The sequence below is a fragment of the Glycine soja genome, chromosome 4 (assembly GCF_004193775.1).
Source record: "Glycine soja cultivar W05 chromosome 4, ASM419377v2, whole genome shotgun sequence".
Lineage (NCBI taxonomy): Eukaryota > Viridiplantae > Streptophyta > Magnoliopsida > Fabales > Fabaceae > Glycine > Glycine soja.
In genome coordinates this window covers 9,608,841-9,623,700 of record NC_041005.1, presented here as the reverse complement: position 1 = coordinate 9,623,700, position 14,860 = coordinate 9,608,841, and the positions used below count along the sequence as shown (strand labels likewise).

At 33.6% G+C, this 14,860-nt stretch overlaps 2 protein-coding genes across 3 annotated transcripts; one reads left to right on the top strand and one right to left on the bottom strand.

Annotated features, from left to right (window-relative positions):
• Positions 1 to 4,783: 4,783 nt before the first annotated feature.
• Positions 4,784 to 7,497, bottom strand: LOC114409296 (beta-glucosidase 13-like). Of its 2 annotated transcripts, none has more exons than XR_003666018.1 (4): positions 7,144 to 7,497; positions 6,210 to 6,439; positions 5,976 to 6,091; positions 4,784 to 5,137 (listed from the first exon to the last, which is right to left on the bottom strand). XR_003666018.1 is itself a non-coding variant. In XM_028372703.1 (4 exons), the coding sequence occupies exons 2-4, from the start codon at positions 6,333 to 6,335 to the stop codon at positions 5,157 to 5,159; spliced, it is 312 nt and encodes a 103-aa protein (XP_028228504.1). In that variant the 5' UTR covers positions 6,336 to 6,439; positions 7,144 to 7,497; the 3' UTR covers positions 4,784 to 5,156. The 2 variants fall into 2 exon arrangements, 1 of the variants encoding a protein (XP_028228504.1); XM_028372703.1 differs by having other exon boundaries at positions 4,784 to 5,226.
• A 2,965-nt stretch (positions 7,498 to 10,462) lies between these two features.
• Positions 10,463 to 11,126, top strand: LOC114410528 (protein MAIN-LIKE 1-like). Its single transcript, XM_028374513.1, has 2 exons — positions 10,463 to 10,639; positions 10,734 to 11,126. Exons 1-2 carry the CDS (start codon positions 10,463 to 10,465, stop codon positions 11,124 to 11,126), a joined length of 570 nt encoding a protein of 189 aa, XP_028230314.1.
• The last annotated feature ends 3,734 nt before the right edge of the window (positions 11,127 to 14,860 follow it).

Below are 14,860 nucleotides of genomic sequence, written 5' to 3'. Positions count from 1 at the left end.
TGAAGGTTTTGTTTCTATTTGTTTAGTCTAATACACAAAGTCATTGAACTAATCAACAACTCACTTAATGCATTTGCTGAGACCCTCTAAACCTCTTAATTCTTCTTCCTATCTCTTTCTATAAATCAATTCTGTTGAGGTGTCCAACACCAAAGTCCTATTATACAGAGAGTTAGCAGTGCAATCACAACGCTCAATTGCAATATAATCATAAAAACTGGATATCGATTTCTGAACCATATAAACTATAAAGACGTTCAGTCGATCTCTCCTTTGCGTTATCATCATATATAATTACAAATAAATAAATAAAATGCACGTGTCAATATTCACTAACTAAATAATTAATCAAGACCTGAGACATCAAGACGTCATTAAGGTGTTTCGATTAAAAATCGCTATTAAATTCAAAACTCCTTATGTTTATAGTAACTAAATATGTTAACCTTTCGTCACTCTGAGTTTATTACGTGGACTAGCTAGCAGCTAGCTAATATTAAAATATGTGTGTTTTCATGAAATTCCACATGTTATACACATCAATTCGCTATTCCCAATCACGTATTCGTGCCAGTATACATCAAATTAATCTTTATGATTATCATACACCTCACAATTTGGTTTATTATCATATACATCAATTTTTTATTTATCATTTTATTCATGACTACAAAATATCATGTCTCACTTGATATTTGGTTTTAAAAAATTTTGTATGACTAAAAAAAATAATAAATTAGTAATCAAATTTAGTGATTGAATTTTTTTCAGTCGCTAATTTGTGTGTGTGTTTTTCAAACCAAACAGGTCTTTTAATTTTCAAAATAAATTAATTCTTGACATGCATTGTCTGTGTCATGTGTGTGTATGTAGTACGTATGATGATATTGATTAATTTAATTAAGACATATAAAACAATTTTGTGAAATCAATTATGTTATTTTTCTTTTGGTGAACGTGGAATGCGATGCTCCACGAAAAAAAAGAGGGTAAAATATGTATATAACGTGATCGTCATTTGAGTGGAATTTCTCAATACAATGTAAATTTTAAATTTAATTAGAATGCACTAATAATATAAATAATTTTTACAATTTAAATTATTTATTATAAATCTAAAATATAGTTTATATAATCAAATATATTTTTTTATTATAATTTATATTTATAATATAATTTGTATATTAAAATATTTATTTATCATAAACTTTTATTATGCAAAAATAAACATTTATCAAGTACAATTCGAGAAACTAAAATACAAAAGTCGTATAAAAGCAAAGTAAAAATTTAACAAACAGCAAACATATATGAACCTAAGTATAACAGATAAATTTTGTTTGCTTTCAATTCGATATTAGAAGATTACATTCAAATTGAAACAAATCCACATATATTATTTTTATATTTTATTTGGACGACATTTTGTCCAAAATTGAAGAGAACCAAATAATGATGAAGATTTTAAGATTTCAATCTATATATACATGCATTTTTAACGAAATGACAAATTTTGCAGGTAAAGATTTATCTTTTCACTTCTATGTATGCGTTGAATTAATTTATTTTCTATATAAAATAACCTAGAATTTAAATTTTATTTAAAATTAAATAAATGATCTATTTGAATCGATGTAATCCAAGCATGTATTACTTAATAAGGAAATGCGAAATTGTATTACTACAAAAAAGTTTATATAAAAAATCATACAACTATTTCTAAAGCGAAAATTAATAGAAAGAGAAGAGAAGATGTTTATGATATAACTATTTATGTTCAATGCCAGTTCAAGAGGGTGGAATATTCGAATTCTATTGATGTAAACCCCAACATTCAAGTCAGCGTATGCAAGAGGAGAATAATAATATGTAAAAGTTAGAGAATGTACCTATATATCCTATAGGCGGATCCATGTTGAAGGCTATGGGGGCAATTGACCCCACAACATTTTCTTTTTCACATAAATATATATAATAATTTATATATTTGTTCCCATAAAAAATTAGTATTACCCTCATAAGTTAATTTTTCTTTAAATGAATATAAAATATTATAAGAGATAAAAGAGAAAAAAAATATTAACTTCTTTACCATTTTATTTTTCTAAATTTTTATTGGATTGACGATAAAAAAATCATACAACAATTTTAAAATATGAAAATGTGTAAAAGATAATTATAATTTAATTATAAAAGTTTAATTATTCTAGTTTTTTTGTCTTGACATTATTTATTTTGTAAAAATTTATGGTATTTTTTTATAAAAATATTATAAATTATTTTTTTACTCCCACTAAATAAAATTCATGGATCCACCACAATATATTTATATTATTCACCAACATGTTATAGTAGTAACTCTTACGTGATGATGAGGTATAAGAAACACCTATAGGCGATGAATCGTGTGGTTTTTATTGTGTTTGGTTAATGAATTTTGACATCATATTCAATGATTGATAACTGTGTTGAGATTGGTGTAGTATCAAAAGATTCTTGTTCTTGGTTCTTATGGTTCTTATGAATTAATTGTTGAATTTGATATAAGTAAGAATTGAAGATGATATCAAGAGATTTATAATAATTCATGCACGTTATTCAATTAATTAAGCTTGATGCTATTAAGCTTAAGGTATTATGAATGTGTTATTATATAAATAAGTAATCTAAGAAAAATACATCCAAAGAATCCGAATAACCAGGAGATATCCTTTCGAGATCTTAAAAAAAGCCTAAACTTTTGGCTAATGATTAATGAAAATTGGATTTGTTTGCAATACACGTTGGAATCCCATAAAGAAGTAGATGGTTACATTGGGCTGACACTTGTTACCCTGGGAGCATAGCATAGCTTGAGATCCAAGTTACGCTCGAACTTTGGAGGGTATGAAAAGAAGCAAGGTAAGGCTTTGGATTGAAGTCTTATAACTTTATTACATAGTGTACGGGTTGCAGAGACGCACATGCAATATTTTACGTAAAGAAAACCAAGGTGGTCACGTGATCCAAGGCCACTGGAAAAATGCTCATGCTTCCAGACTTCCACTTTAAGCTTTAGGTAGGTGTGTATTTCAGTTCATATTTGGATAAATATCTCAATTTTTTCTAGCTAGTTACACTTATATATTTTTCTTATCAGCAATAATAGATATTATATTAAAAATAAGACAACCAGGTACCAGCAGTAGCAGGAAGCAAGGACAAAGTTAAATACTCACAAAAGAGTCATGAATTTGACTGTAGAGAATGGTCACTGATTGTTTATGATAAGTTGCACTTATATATGACATCCTTCTCGAGGTAATTCCATCTTATATTATTAAGTATTCCTAATCAACAACTATTGTCAAATGAAATGAATTTCTTTTAATACAGAAATAAGAACAATTTTATCAGACAGACTTGATTCTGCAGCTAATCAGATTACTTTATTTTTTATGTTTTACGCTCGATTTCTGCTCACCAGCATTTCCTTTTTTTATTGACCATGTGTTTTATTATTTACGTCTTTGTTAAGTTAAAGTTAGTATCATGTTTGATCTTGGAATGAGTAATTACTTTCTCTCTATACTATTACATTGATCCAAACACTTGCATGAATTCGTTATCTTTCGATCACCATTAGATCACTAGATCAGTGTGGAAGAAAGCTTATGAGATATCCCTGAAAAAGAATTTTTAAAAGAAACGTAATTCTATTTTAAGCAGAAAAAGTAAAACATATGATCAAGATGAAGCAAATGGAAATATGTAGAAAAAAAATGCATTAAACGTTGATACATATGCAGCTAGCCATGACCTTGTTTTATTATACATTGTACAGTCCCAAAATAAATGTTATATTTTAAAATATGTATTATGTTAGTTTTTAACGTAATATTAATTTGTTTTATTAATATTTTTAATAAATATCATTTTAGTTTTTCAATGTAATATTAATATTAAAGTTAATTTTATAAAATTATTTTTTTAGTTATTAGTTTTTTTTTGTGTAAAATAGCCTAATAGATAGATTTAAGCGGTTCTGTGAAAAATAGACTTAAGCTGCATTCCAAAATATAAATGATATTTATGAAATTGTGTACCCTAAATGCTAAAATTAGTTACAGGGGTAATGAGAAAGCGGTACGGAAAGAGCAAACAAACCTTCGTGACACTATCCGAATAACAGACAATAATGATTGAGCTATAGTATATACTGGTTTTTGTTTCTATTTATTTCTGCGTCATTAACTGATGTAATGCCGCGTCTCATGTATCACATGCAGAGGATTACATATGAAGCCTTTTACGATATTTTTGCAAAGTTGTGCTGCGGCTGAGGGGCGTTATTCAGTGTAAATATTGGTCTCTTACTGTTTCGGGTTAACATAAATGTCATGTATAAATATCAAGTAAGCAGAACTTAAAAAACTATAGAAAAAACATCAATAAAAGAATAGTGTTGACACCACTAAAGTAAAGATTTTTTTTAGAACGGTTAAAAATAACTTTTAAAAACAACTGTACGGATATTCATAAAAAGTCATAATTTCTTAAAATAGTTGAAAATCGTTTTAAAAAATTATTTTTAGAACGGTTTTTATGGCAACTGTTCTAAAATATTGTCGTTTTAGATTTATTTGTTTAAATAACCGCTCTAAAAAATATCTTTTTAGAATGGTGATTGAGATAATTATTCAGAAAAGTTAATCTTCTGGATGGGTTAATTTTTTTTAATAAAAAACAAACCATTGAAACTTTATAAGGAAGTTTATTACACGGTGATCATCTCCATTTGCAATTTATCAAACACGACAAGCAAATTACTATATTAACAGAACAGTCAAATTAAGTTGGACAAAAAAGAATAGAGCTAAAGAACTTTCTCCTCTATACACATTTTAAAAGAAAGTTAATAACAGAGAACACTTATAATACATCAAAGATGCTAATTCATCCTCACTGCCAATTCTCAACTGACCCCATTGCTCGAGGAGAATATTTGCGAGGCAATTAAGAGGCTGTCCGTATATTTGCTTCATGGATCTGCTTAATCCCATCCATGAGGTAAATGGGATCATAGTGCCTCAATGATTTGGGATTGGGATCTGCTTCATGTAATCCTGATATATTTCTGCCCGTCTGATGAGTGCATCTGCGTGCAAGCACGACCCTTAAAGTAAGTGCATCCATAAGAAAGGCAAGCAACCTAAGATTAAGAAAGACCCATACTGGCCATACAAGCTATCCACAAACCAAAGTACAAACGAGTTCAGGGTGAATGCCACAATATTAATAATTTATCAAAATGATAACAGCAATAAGAATCCTAAAACAGAATGACACAGGCATCCCATTTCCCATGTGACTAGAAATAAAATAATTCAAATAGTTTTTTCTTATTCAAGGTTAAATACATCATACTACATGCTATTGACATTATAAAGCAAAATTGACCTCTCACTAACAATTAACATCGAATAAGAACAAAACAATATGCTTTAAGACAGAACTATAAATCACAGATAGTGTTCAACATTCTGACCATTTACCGCTTTAACATCACACCTCTGACTACACTGATCTAAGCATGGAAAAAAAAATGCAATAAGAAGCCATAAAACAGAAGCACTAATACTGGATTCCTATTCCCACTAAAATAAAATATGAAAAAAATAAAGAAATATGATATCTAAAAACCACTCCTTTTAGGATAAGGCAAAGGAAATAGAGAAAAGAGAAGAATGATTTTATTGTTTGATTGAAAAATGAAAATGAACAGAATAGGAGAAAGATTTCTCCTTCCAAGGGATTCTCCTTTTTCACAATTGAACCACTGCTCTGTTTTCCCAGACTAATGTAAATGAATGCCTCTACCTTATAAATTTTGGAAAAGATAATTACTCTGGTTCTCTGCTCATTTCACAATTGAAGCTTCATGTCTTATAAATGAAGTGGAAAATAGAGTGTTTCTAAGAGGCAAAGACACTTACCAGTCATACATAAAAGCAAGACCTCGATATGCAGCTTCTCTGTCCTCTTTTGATTGAACAAGTGGCACAACCCAGGCAGAATTCAGTGTTACCCCAATTTGACCTTTCTGAGAAGCCTATTAAAAAATCATTCACTGTCAATTAATTCTGTACTGACCTTATATTGCATGATTTGTCTTAAATGCTAACCAATTTTGTATGCTGTTATATTTAAAATAATATTACTGCATTAACCTGGAACTTCTCCCTGTATACTTTTACTACTGCAACATGAGCAAGAATGAGGTGGTGTGTAACTACATAGGGTTCGGTAGTAGAATCACCAGCAGTGCAGTTAGCAAAACACTTGGAGCATCTCATAACCTCCGGAGTTATATAGCACTGGCTCGTTTAATGTAATCCAGTGCTTAAGCCTGTCACCAAATTCCCTGAAGCATACTTCTGCATAATTTGCCAAATCTTGCCTGTTTGCAAAATCAAAGGACCAATTCTTCATCAGTTGGGAGTGAATAATAAGGACAAGTCCAATTCAATCTATTCTAGATAACATATTTCACTATTGCTTACTCAATTTTGGGACTTAAAACCACCATATTCACCTTAGTTGCATTATGGACACACACCAATATCTATGTGCAATTCAAAGTGCTAATAATTCCCTTAAAATCATGCAAACTAATGATCCAAAAATCTAAAGAATAATTAACTATTTATCAAACAACTAATCCACTCATTTCACAATTACATCTATGGAGAAATGAATTAACTAAGATGCAGAGAGTTGCCCGGAAAATAGAGGCCAGTTTAAAGAGCAATACATTCTACTCCAAAGCCCTTCCCTCCTTAACTAGATTTAATTGGAGACTATGATATGTCATATTATCTCGGTTCTTTGGAGATATGAATAACAATGTTATTGCTCCCTAAGATATATAGAGCCTGTACTATGAAATTTAACATGAGAATATGTTGTCTAATATGAACCATACCTCTACCAAGTGGTTCCAACTGAACAATTTGCTACGCAGAATAACCTAGCTAATCTTACGGAGTATCAATAAAACTAACTGGAATTGATTCTACTACACTTTCGCAAGATTAAAAAAGAAAATTAAAGCCACGCGAATTTGTGCATTATTAAGAGCTACAGCAAGAGAAGCGAATGTACCTGATTGAGCGCAAGTCAAAATCAAAATGGAAGCTCCAAAATCGTTACGTTCGAAACCCTAATCCTGTGCGTGCGCGCTCTTTTGCTTATGATGGCCATGCGAATTTGTTTATTATTAAGAGGGATTTGATTCAGACGTTCGCTGAGGGACGAAGGCGGAGCCGCTGCCGCGGAGGAGTGGACTCGCGCCGCCATGGAGAAAGGGAAACGCCGCCGCCGTGGAAGATTCAGAAGCGCGGCAACGAGTTCTGCAACGATGTTGAAGTCGCGAGGGAGCTTGAGGGTTTTGGAGTCTGATAGTGCTAGAGAGGGTTCTGGGTTTTGTGGAGCAGAGTTTTTACACAACAGTTGTAAGTACAAGGGATTTAAAAAGTTAATCTTTAAGTGTCATTTAATTTACAATTGTTCTAAATAAAAAATTTTAGAACTGTTTAAATTAAAATCATTATTCTAAAAGATCATTTTTATAATGGTTTTTTATGATATTTTAAAAACTTTGACTTTATTTATAAAAATGTCGTTGTACTTTTTTTTAATCGGATATTTTTACAACTGTTCTGAAAAACTGTTCAAAAAAGTAAAAAAAAAAAAAAATTCACTTGTCTGAGGAAAAAAGAAGCATAAGCATGTGAGCTTTATTATTTTCATTCAAAAGCTATTGTAATGACTGGATTGGTTGCAGAACTCTGATACAACTAAACACGTAAATGAATAGGTGTGTAGTTATTTTAATTTAACTCATAGTTTCAAGTTTAAGTTTTAAACATGTTTTATTATTCATAGTGATTAAAATCCCGTTTGAATAATATTACTTTTTAATAAATATATTTTTGATTTGTAAAAAAAAAAAAGAAAAAAAACTCCCACAAGCATATGAATTTGAATTGAGATTTAAATAAAATACGTTCAAATTTTAGTTAACCACTATAAAAAAAATTATATACCAAAAACTATTAATGGTTAGGTTCAATTTGGTTGGTATAAACTTTATCATAGTAAAATTTCAAACATTGTAAACTCTTGCTACATTATTATATTGGTATACCAAATGTCATTGGAACCACCATAACTGCTATCTAGGTAATATAATGTTGGGTTCTTTTGTAATATGAGGCACTTATGTTGAGTTGGGACTTATTGTCACATCTAGTGAGATAAATCACATCATGTTATTAATAAATAAAAAATTCTGTGAAAAAAAATAATATTAGTGTGTCATTGGTTATGGTTATAGTGTAGTTGATTTTGAATAAATAAAATTTTAAATAATTTTTAGAAAATAAAAAAAATGATTAAGAGAATAGACCTTATTTATTCGTTTGATTTTCAAATAAAAGTTAATTATCAATAAAATTAATCAACAGCATTAATAATTAATATAGTATTAAAAAACCATATAACAAATTTAGTATGATAAAAAGAAAAGTATCGTACTAAAAAATAATATTTATTTGCCATATGAAATTGATATTATATTGTTTACTTCGATTCCTAATACATTTCCATTAGTATAAGTGACGCTTTTTGTAATGAACAAATAGCTTTATCTGTGATATCGATACATTTCCCTCGATGTGTGTTAGGAAACAAGTTTAGCTTGGTCCAAAGCTAGCAAAATATTGGTCTAAAAAATAAAACTTTTGCCGAAAAAATCAGTAACCCAAACACATCGATGCTGCTCGACCACCAATAAACTGATCGCATACGAATGGATGCGATGAATTTGACCTATGGAATAAAAATAATAACTATGATCTTTGCCTTGGTGAAATGAATATCGTTCATATATGGACGTTTCAAGTTGAATGATTATGAAAGTGTTTAGTATCTAGGTGTGGCCTAAAATAGCCAGCCTATTTTTAGGCCCGCCCAAGAAACTTAGGTGCTAACGAACCCCACAAATATCGGATTTTTTACAACAAGAACATTACCATAAAAGCTTAACTAAAAAAATTATCATAAAAGGATTGTCTAGATATATACAAGTATTTTTGAAGCCCGAAATAGAAAGTAATGTCCTCCATTACACTGTAACTATGGGCTTCAAGCCCTAAATGTAATCAAGAAAGTCTCTTTAACCTGGTCAACATGCACATATAATTATGGGCTGAACAACGAATCTAAAGGGACATGCGGACATGCTAGGTGCACCCGCAACATTGCTGGTGCACCCAGCAATTATGTGAATGGATAAAATTGTCCTTGTTTAAAATTTTAAGAATGAAGTGCACCCAGCAGTCCCCACCTTCCCGCCTTCTTGCTTTTATTCTTTTCCTTCTTCCTCCACGCGTCTCTTCCCTCTGGCTGCCATTTTCGTTCGTCTTCGAAGCTTCTTGTGGTGTCATTGTTGCGTTTCCGCCTCAAGGTTAGTATCTCCCCTCCCCTCCCCTCCTAGGTTGTTTATTTAGTTTAGGAGAAGTTGGATTTAGGGTAGAAGACGAAGTGAACTCTAGGGTAGAAGACTCATTTGGAACCTGTAACGGTTTGGTTGTCCGGAACAAGTTCTTTCGGATGGTTCTCCGGAAGAACTTCTTCCGTAATAAGAAACTGAACATTCTGGAAGAAGTTCTTTCGGAAATGTTTCTAGAAGAATCTCCTTCCGGATGAACAAAATATTCTATTGGAAGAAGGTTCTTCCTGAGACACTTCCGGAAGAACTTCTTCCGGAAAGGTTTCTGGAAGAACATTCTACCGGATGAACAAAATGTTCTACCGGAAGTTCTTCCGAAAACAAGAATTTTTTTTAAATTAGTTTTTTTTTTATTTTTTTAATGAATGAAGTTGTTATTTTTTTTTTATAAATTAAGTTGTGTATGTTTAATGATAGAAATATTTATGCTTGCATGGTGGTATGCAAAAAAATTACTTAAAATATTATATATTAGGTTAAATTTTTGTTTATTATATTTTTTTTTATATTTTTGTTTAGTGGTTGAGTGTATAGGGTTTAGTTTAAGGTAGTCAACAATGCTTAGGGTAGTGTGATTAGGGTTTATAATGTAAGGCTGAAGATTTATGTAAATATATGTAGGCTTTTAATTATATGAATAGTTTATTTGACCCAAAAAAAATATGTGTTCTTCATGATTTGCAGATCATGGTTAGAACACGAGGTTTAGGTCGTGCTTTAGCTAGGGTTATAGGGCGAGGTAGACAGGATGAGCATGATGCAGTTGATGTTCCCCGAAGGCGTAGGCCTACTACATCAGCCCGTAGGCAACGGGTACATATTGCGATTGATGAGGGTGTTCCTTAGGTGACTTAGGATGTTCCTCAGATGACTGAGGTTGTCCCTCATATGGCTGACGATGTTCCTTAGATGAGTGAAGATGCGCCTCAGATGACTGCGGACGTAGATGCGACTGTTGCAGAGGACTTAGGTCGTGATGGTGCTGAAGGGTCACATGCTGATGAGAGATTCCCTGGTGGGCCCCGTGACCCATCAGTTCTGACTTCATTTGTAGAGCATGTCGCACATGCCATTTGGACTAAACAGGTATTATAATTTGTTAATTTTTTCTTCTTGATTTGTTTGTCATAAATTTTTTTTTGATATTTGTGTATTTGGAATGATTTGTACTTCAATTCAGGAGCGTCCTGAGTTGAAGTTGGTGTCGCACGGGAGGAAGGTGGCATTAATTGGGAGGCCAGTGCCTGAGATTGAAGGGCTGGTTGTCGCCACAGGATTAAGTCCATTGATCGGGTGTTCAATTGTAACCGGCGATCCTGGACTTATATCCGCATTTGTGGAGAAGTGGCACAAGGAGACCAGCACCTTCCACCTTCCAGTAGGAGAGTTGATGATCACACTAGATGATGTGTCATCACTCCTCCATCGCCCTATCAGTGGCGCCTTCCACAGCTTCGAGGCTCTTTCCGTGGACGAGACAGTATTTTTGTTGATGGAGTTTCTTGAGGTGTTCGGTGAGGAGGGTAGAGCCGAGACAGTACGAACGCGCGGGGCATATGTACGCCTCTCATGAGTTCAGAAGATCTATGAGATGAGATGCCAGACACGACGATGGATTGTAGCAGCTCGTACTTATCTCCTGCACCTGGTCGGTTGCACTGTTTTTTCTAACAAGAGTGCAACATATGTTCATGTGGTGCATCTAAAGGCTTTTCGTGACCTGGGTCAGAGTAGGGGCTATGCCTGGGGAGCTGCGGCCCTGGTTCATATGTATGACCAGTTAGATGAAGCTTCTAGGACCACGACACGGCAGATTGGGGGGTACCTTACTTTCTTACAGGTAAATTTTGTGTTCGTAATATGTTACATTGGATTATGATGTAAACATGTTTTTATGTTATGGTAACCTATTTTTTTTTTGTAGTGCTGGATCTATGAGCACTTTTCGAGTATTCATCAGTGCGTCACCGATGATGCATACGAGGAGGCGTCCCCTCGTGCCTCCCGGTGGCTGACGATGAAGGCTTATATGAAGGGAATTACAGGAGCGCCGCACCGGGCATGTTCTGATGCTTTGACAGTCACAGACGTGTGCTGGTTGCCTTACAGTGACCATCGAGGGGTTAGGGGGTTTGAGCTGATTTCATCGTTCCAGGGTCAGTTGAGATGAGGTCCTTTGATGGTCACAGTTCGACCGGAGAGGGTGCTACGCTAGTTTGGGTACATTCAGAGCATCCCTCTGCCACCTGTTAGCGCTTCGTTGTCATATGATGATATAGATGACAGGTGGATGCATTTCTCGAACCACGTAGTAGCTGTGGGTGAGCTTTGTGTAGTGCTTGGGCAGGTATCTGCGGATTACATGGAGTGGTTTTTCCAGAAATCTCACCCATTCATGATACCGACCCAGGCAGGTGACCAGCCCAGACATGCACCTGCCCCAGACCATGAGGACTACATGCAGCCGGACATCCCACAGGTTCCAGTGGCATTTGACCCCCCTCAACATGCAACGGTAAGATTATTTGCGTATTTAATATTTGATGAATTGTTATTTATTTTAAATTTTGTAATAAATTTTTTTTATGACTGTCACAGGATGAATACGAAGGCTATAAGATGATCGCAGAAAGGTTAGAATGTGTGCTCAACCTTAGGATGGTCATTGCAGGGATAGAGTTACATGATATCATGCAAGATTGCCTGAGGATCGCCAGGGGGGTGCCAGCGCAGATGAAAGTGTTAGGGCTCTACAAAGACGGTGCACAGAGCATTGATGATGTTTTTTATGTTTTGTAGTTGACATCATTTTTTGTATTTGTTACACTTTTTTGTTTAATATAGTTTACTTTTTTGCACTCTATATGACACACCGATTCCGATTCTGATTTTGATTCCGATTTTGATTAACTGACGTTCTGATTCCGATTTCGAAAATCATGACTTTCCTTCATAAGAATGAGATTAAAATTATAAATTTTTAAAAATAAGATAACTAAATGTTTATGTTTTAAAGTAAGAAGATCAAAATTAAAAAAAAATTAAAAAATAAGATTTTGAGCCTTCAAACATGTTCAAGTACCCATGTTCGGGGGTTTTTTAAAATTATGCTTGAGTCGCCTAAGATATTTGTGGGGCGCTGTTTCTCATGTTTGGACATCAAAGAAGCCAAATAAAATAATATCGTCAGCAGGTTCCACCGAATAACACCTCAAAAAACAAGCATGAAATTAAAAAAAAAAAAAACAGGATTTTCACCCTTCAAAGTATGCTTAAGGTCTGAAGGTGGAACAATAAAAATAAATTATATTTGGACCATTCAAACAACACATTCAATTTTATTATGGAATTCAAACACGCTGTAAACAAACAGATAAAAGTTACATGAGAAACAAAAAAAAGAAACGTTGCATTCAGTCGTTTAGCGACGTGGCATCCACATCGTCTTCAAATTCCATACCATGTTTAGTAAAAACAACTAAAATTTCTATTGGCCCATATTTTTTCTAGTAGTTAGGTTGTACTAATACCTTCAGCACTTCATCGTTGGTTTTCAGCTCATTAATTTCATATTTTACAACTTTATCTGAATACTCAAAACGTTCTGGTTGCCGAAAAAACAATCTTCTTACCGCTTGTGATTCGTGAATTCCATGAGGGGGAATCCCTTTAGGTGCAACTTGTTTTATCAAATCCTTCAGTTCATCAAGGATACATCCTGAAGGAATTTCAAATTTCTTTGGATTTTTTCCTATGAACGCGCATCCTACAAATTTGTTCTGGGGTGGCATGTTCCATCTCCCGTTGTAATACAAGAGCGCGTCATGAGTAGGGGTCGTAGTGCGTTCAAGTAAGTTTATTACTTCATCTGGTGTTCTTCCAACGGTGCATAATAACTCAATCGGACCAACACACGAAAATTGATCATTACACATTAACATTGTGTTGACATCGTCATCATTTATCAATTGCATACATTGAAAATGAATTTGGTTACCTGTATGGGTGAATGGCTGGCGGTAGTGAATTTCATCCAAAAATTGTTTGTCGGTTAAGCTTAAGGGTATTATTGTGTATTCTGGTTTTTAGGCTTGCAAAATCACAGCTGTTTGGTACTCGAATGGGCACCGGAGTGGAAGTTTGAAAGTAAACCCCACTATCATTGTAAATAATCGATCCATTTGGAAAAATGAAACTCAACCTTGAGTTGACAATCGTCTGACTACTAATTTCTCCTAAAAATGCCATACTTTGTGTACCAATTGGGAGAGTATGTGAAAGCAAGATAATGTGTGATTTATTAGCGTTTGTCGTGTCTCATATATATACATGGTTCTCACCGACAGATTGCTTCACTTTTTTTTACAAAAGAACACGCGTGAACATGTTTCGTGTTTATGTTTCCTACTAAACCAATGTTGTGCATCAGAATGTGTTGTCAAGTCAGTCAATGTCGTGTCACGCTCAAACTGTAATACACATGCATATCATTATGTGTTGTCAATTATGACAACGATGTATCGTATATGCGTAATTGATTTTGGTTGCACCAACTAATTTTTTTCTTAATGCAACGAGTACTTAATAATTATCCTTTAATGGCTTACAACAAATTATATCGTATAATGAATACAATTAGATAAACAATGCATGTTCAGTTTTCATTTAGGTCGACATAGTCTCTTTTGAATGACACCATGCTTGTGTACTGCTGCATTCTACTAATATATGGAGTTGGCCACTGCTTTGCCTGAGAATAACAATTTGTTGACCACAACAACGCTAGAGGCGGTAAAGGACAATGGTCTTTCAAATAAACCTATTGTGCGTGAACAAACATTATTAACTCAAATGAACCAGGGAAGTGATTGCATAATTCTTAGACTAACTACCTTCAATATACCTGAACAAAATGATTTCCAAACACGTGACCGACACATATCATGCGGTGCACAGAAGAATCGGGTGGTGGTTGACTTCTAAGAGGAAAAAATGTCATGCTTTGTTGTCGGGACAACGACATAAGGATTATGTTTTACCGTGATGCAATGACATATCCCATCTCCGTTATATCCATCCACTTGTCCACACTAACCTGAATCAAGCAAACATACACACCTAAGTTATTTAAAGTTTGTTCTTTAAAAAAATAACCTAAAAACATACCTTGGAAAATCCATCAACAAGTAGGGACAGCCTTAATTGTTCAAATCTCTCTGTGTCACCGAAGAGGTTGGTGTAGTCATGCGACCATCTGCCAAGTTCTTTAATCAATTCGTTGGCACCAACGGTCAAGAATCTTCCCCC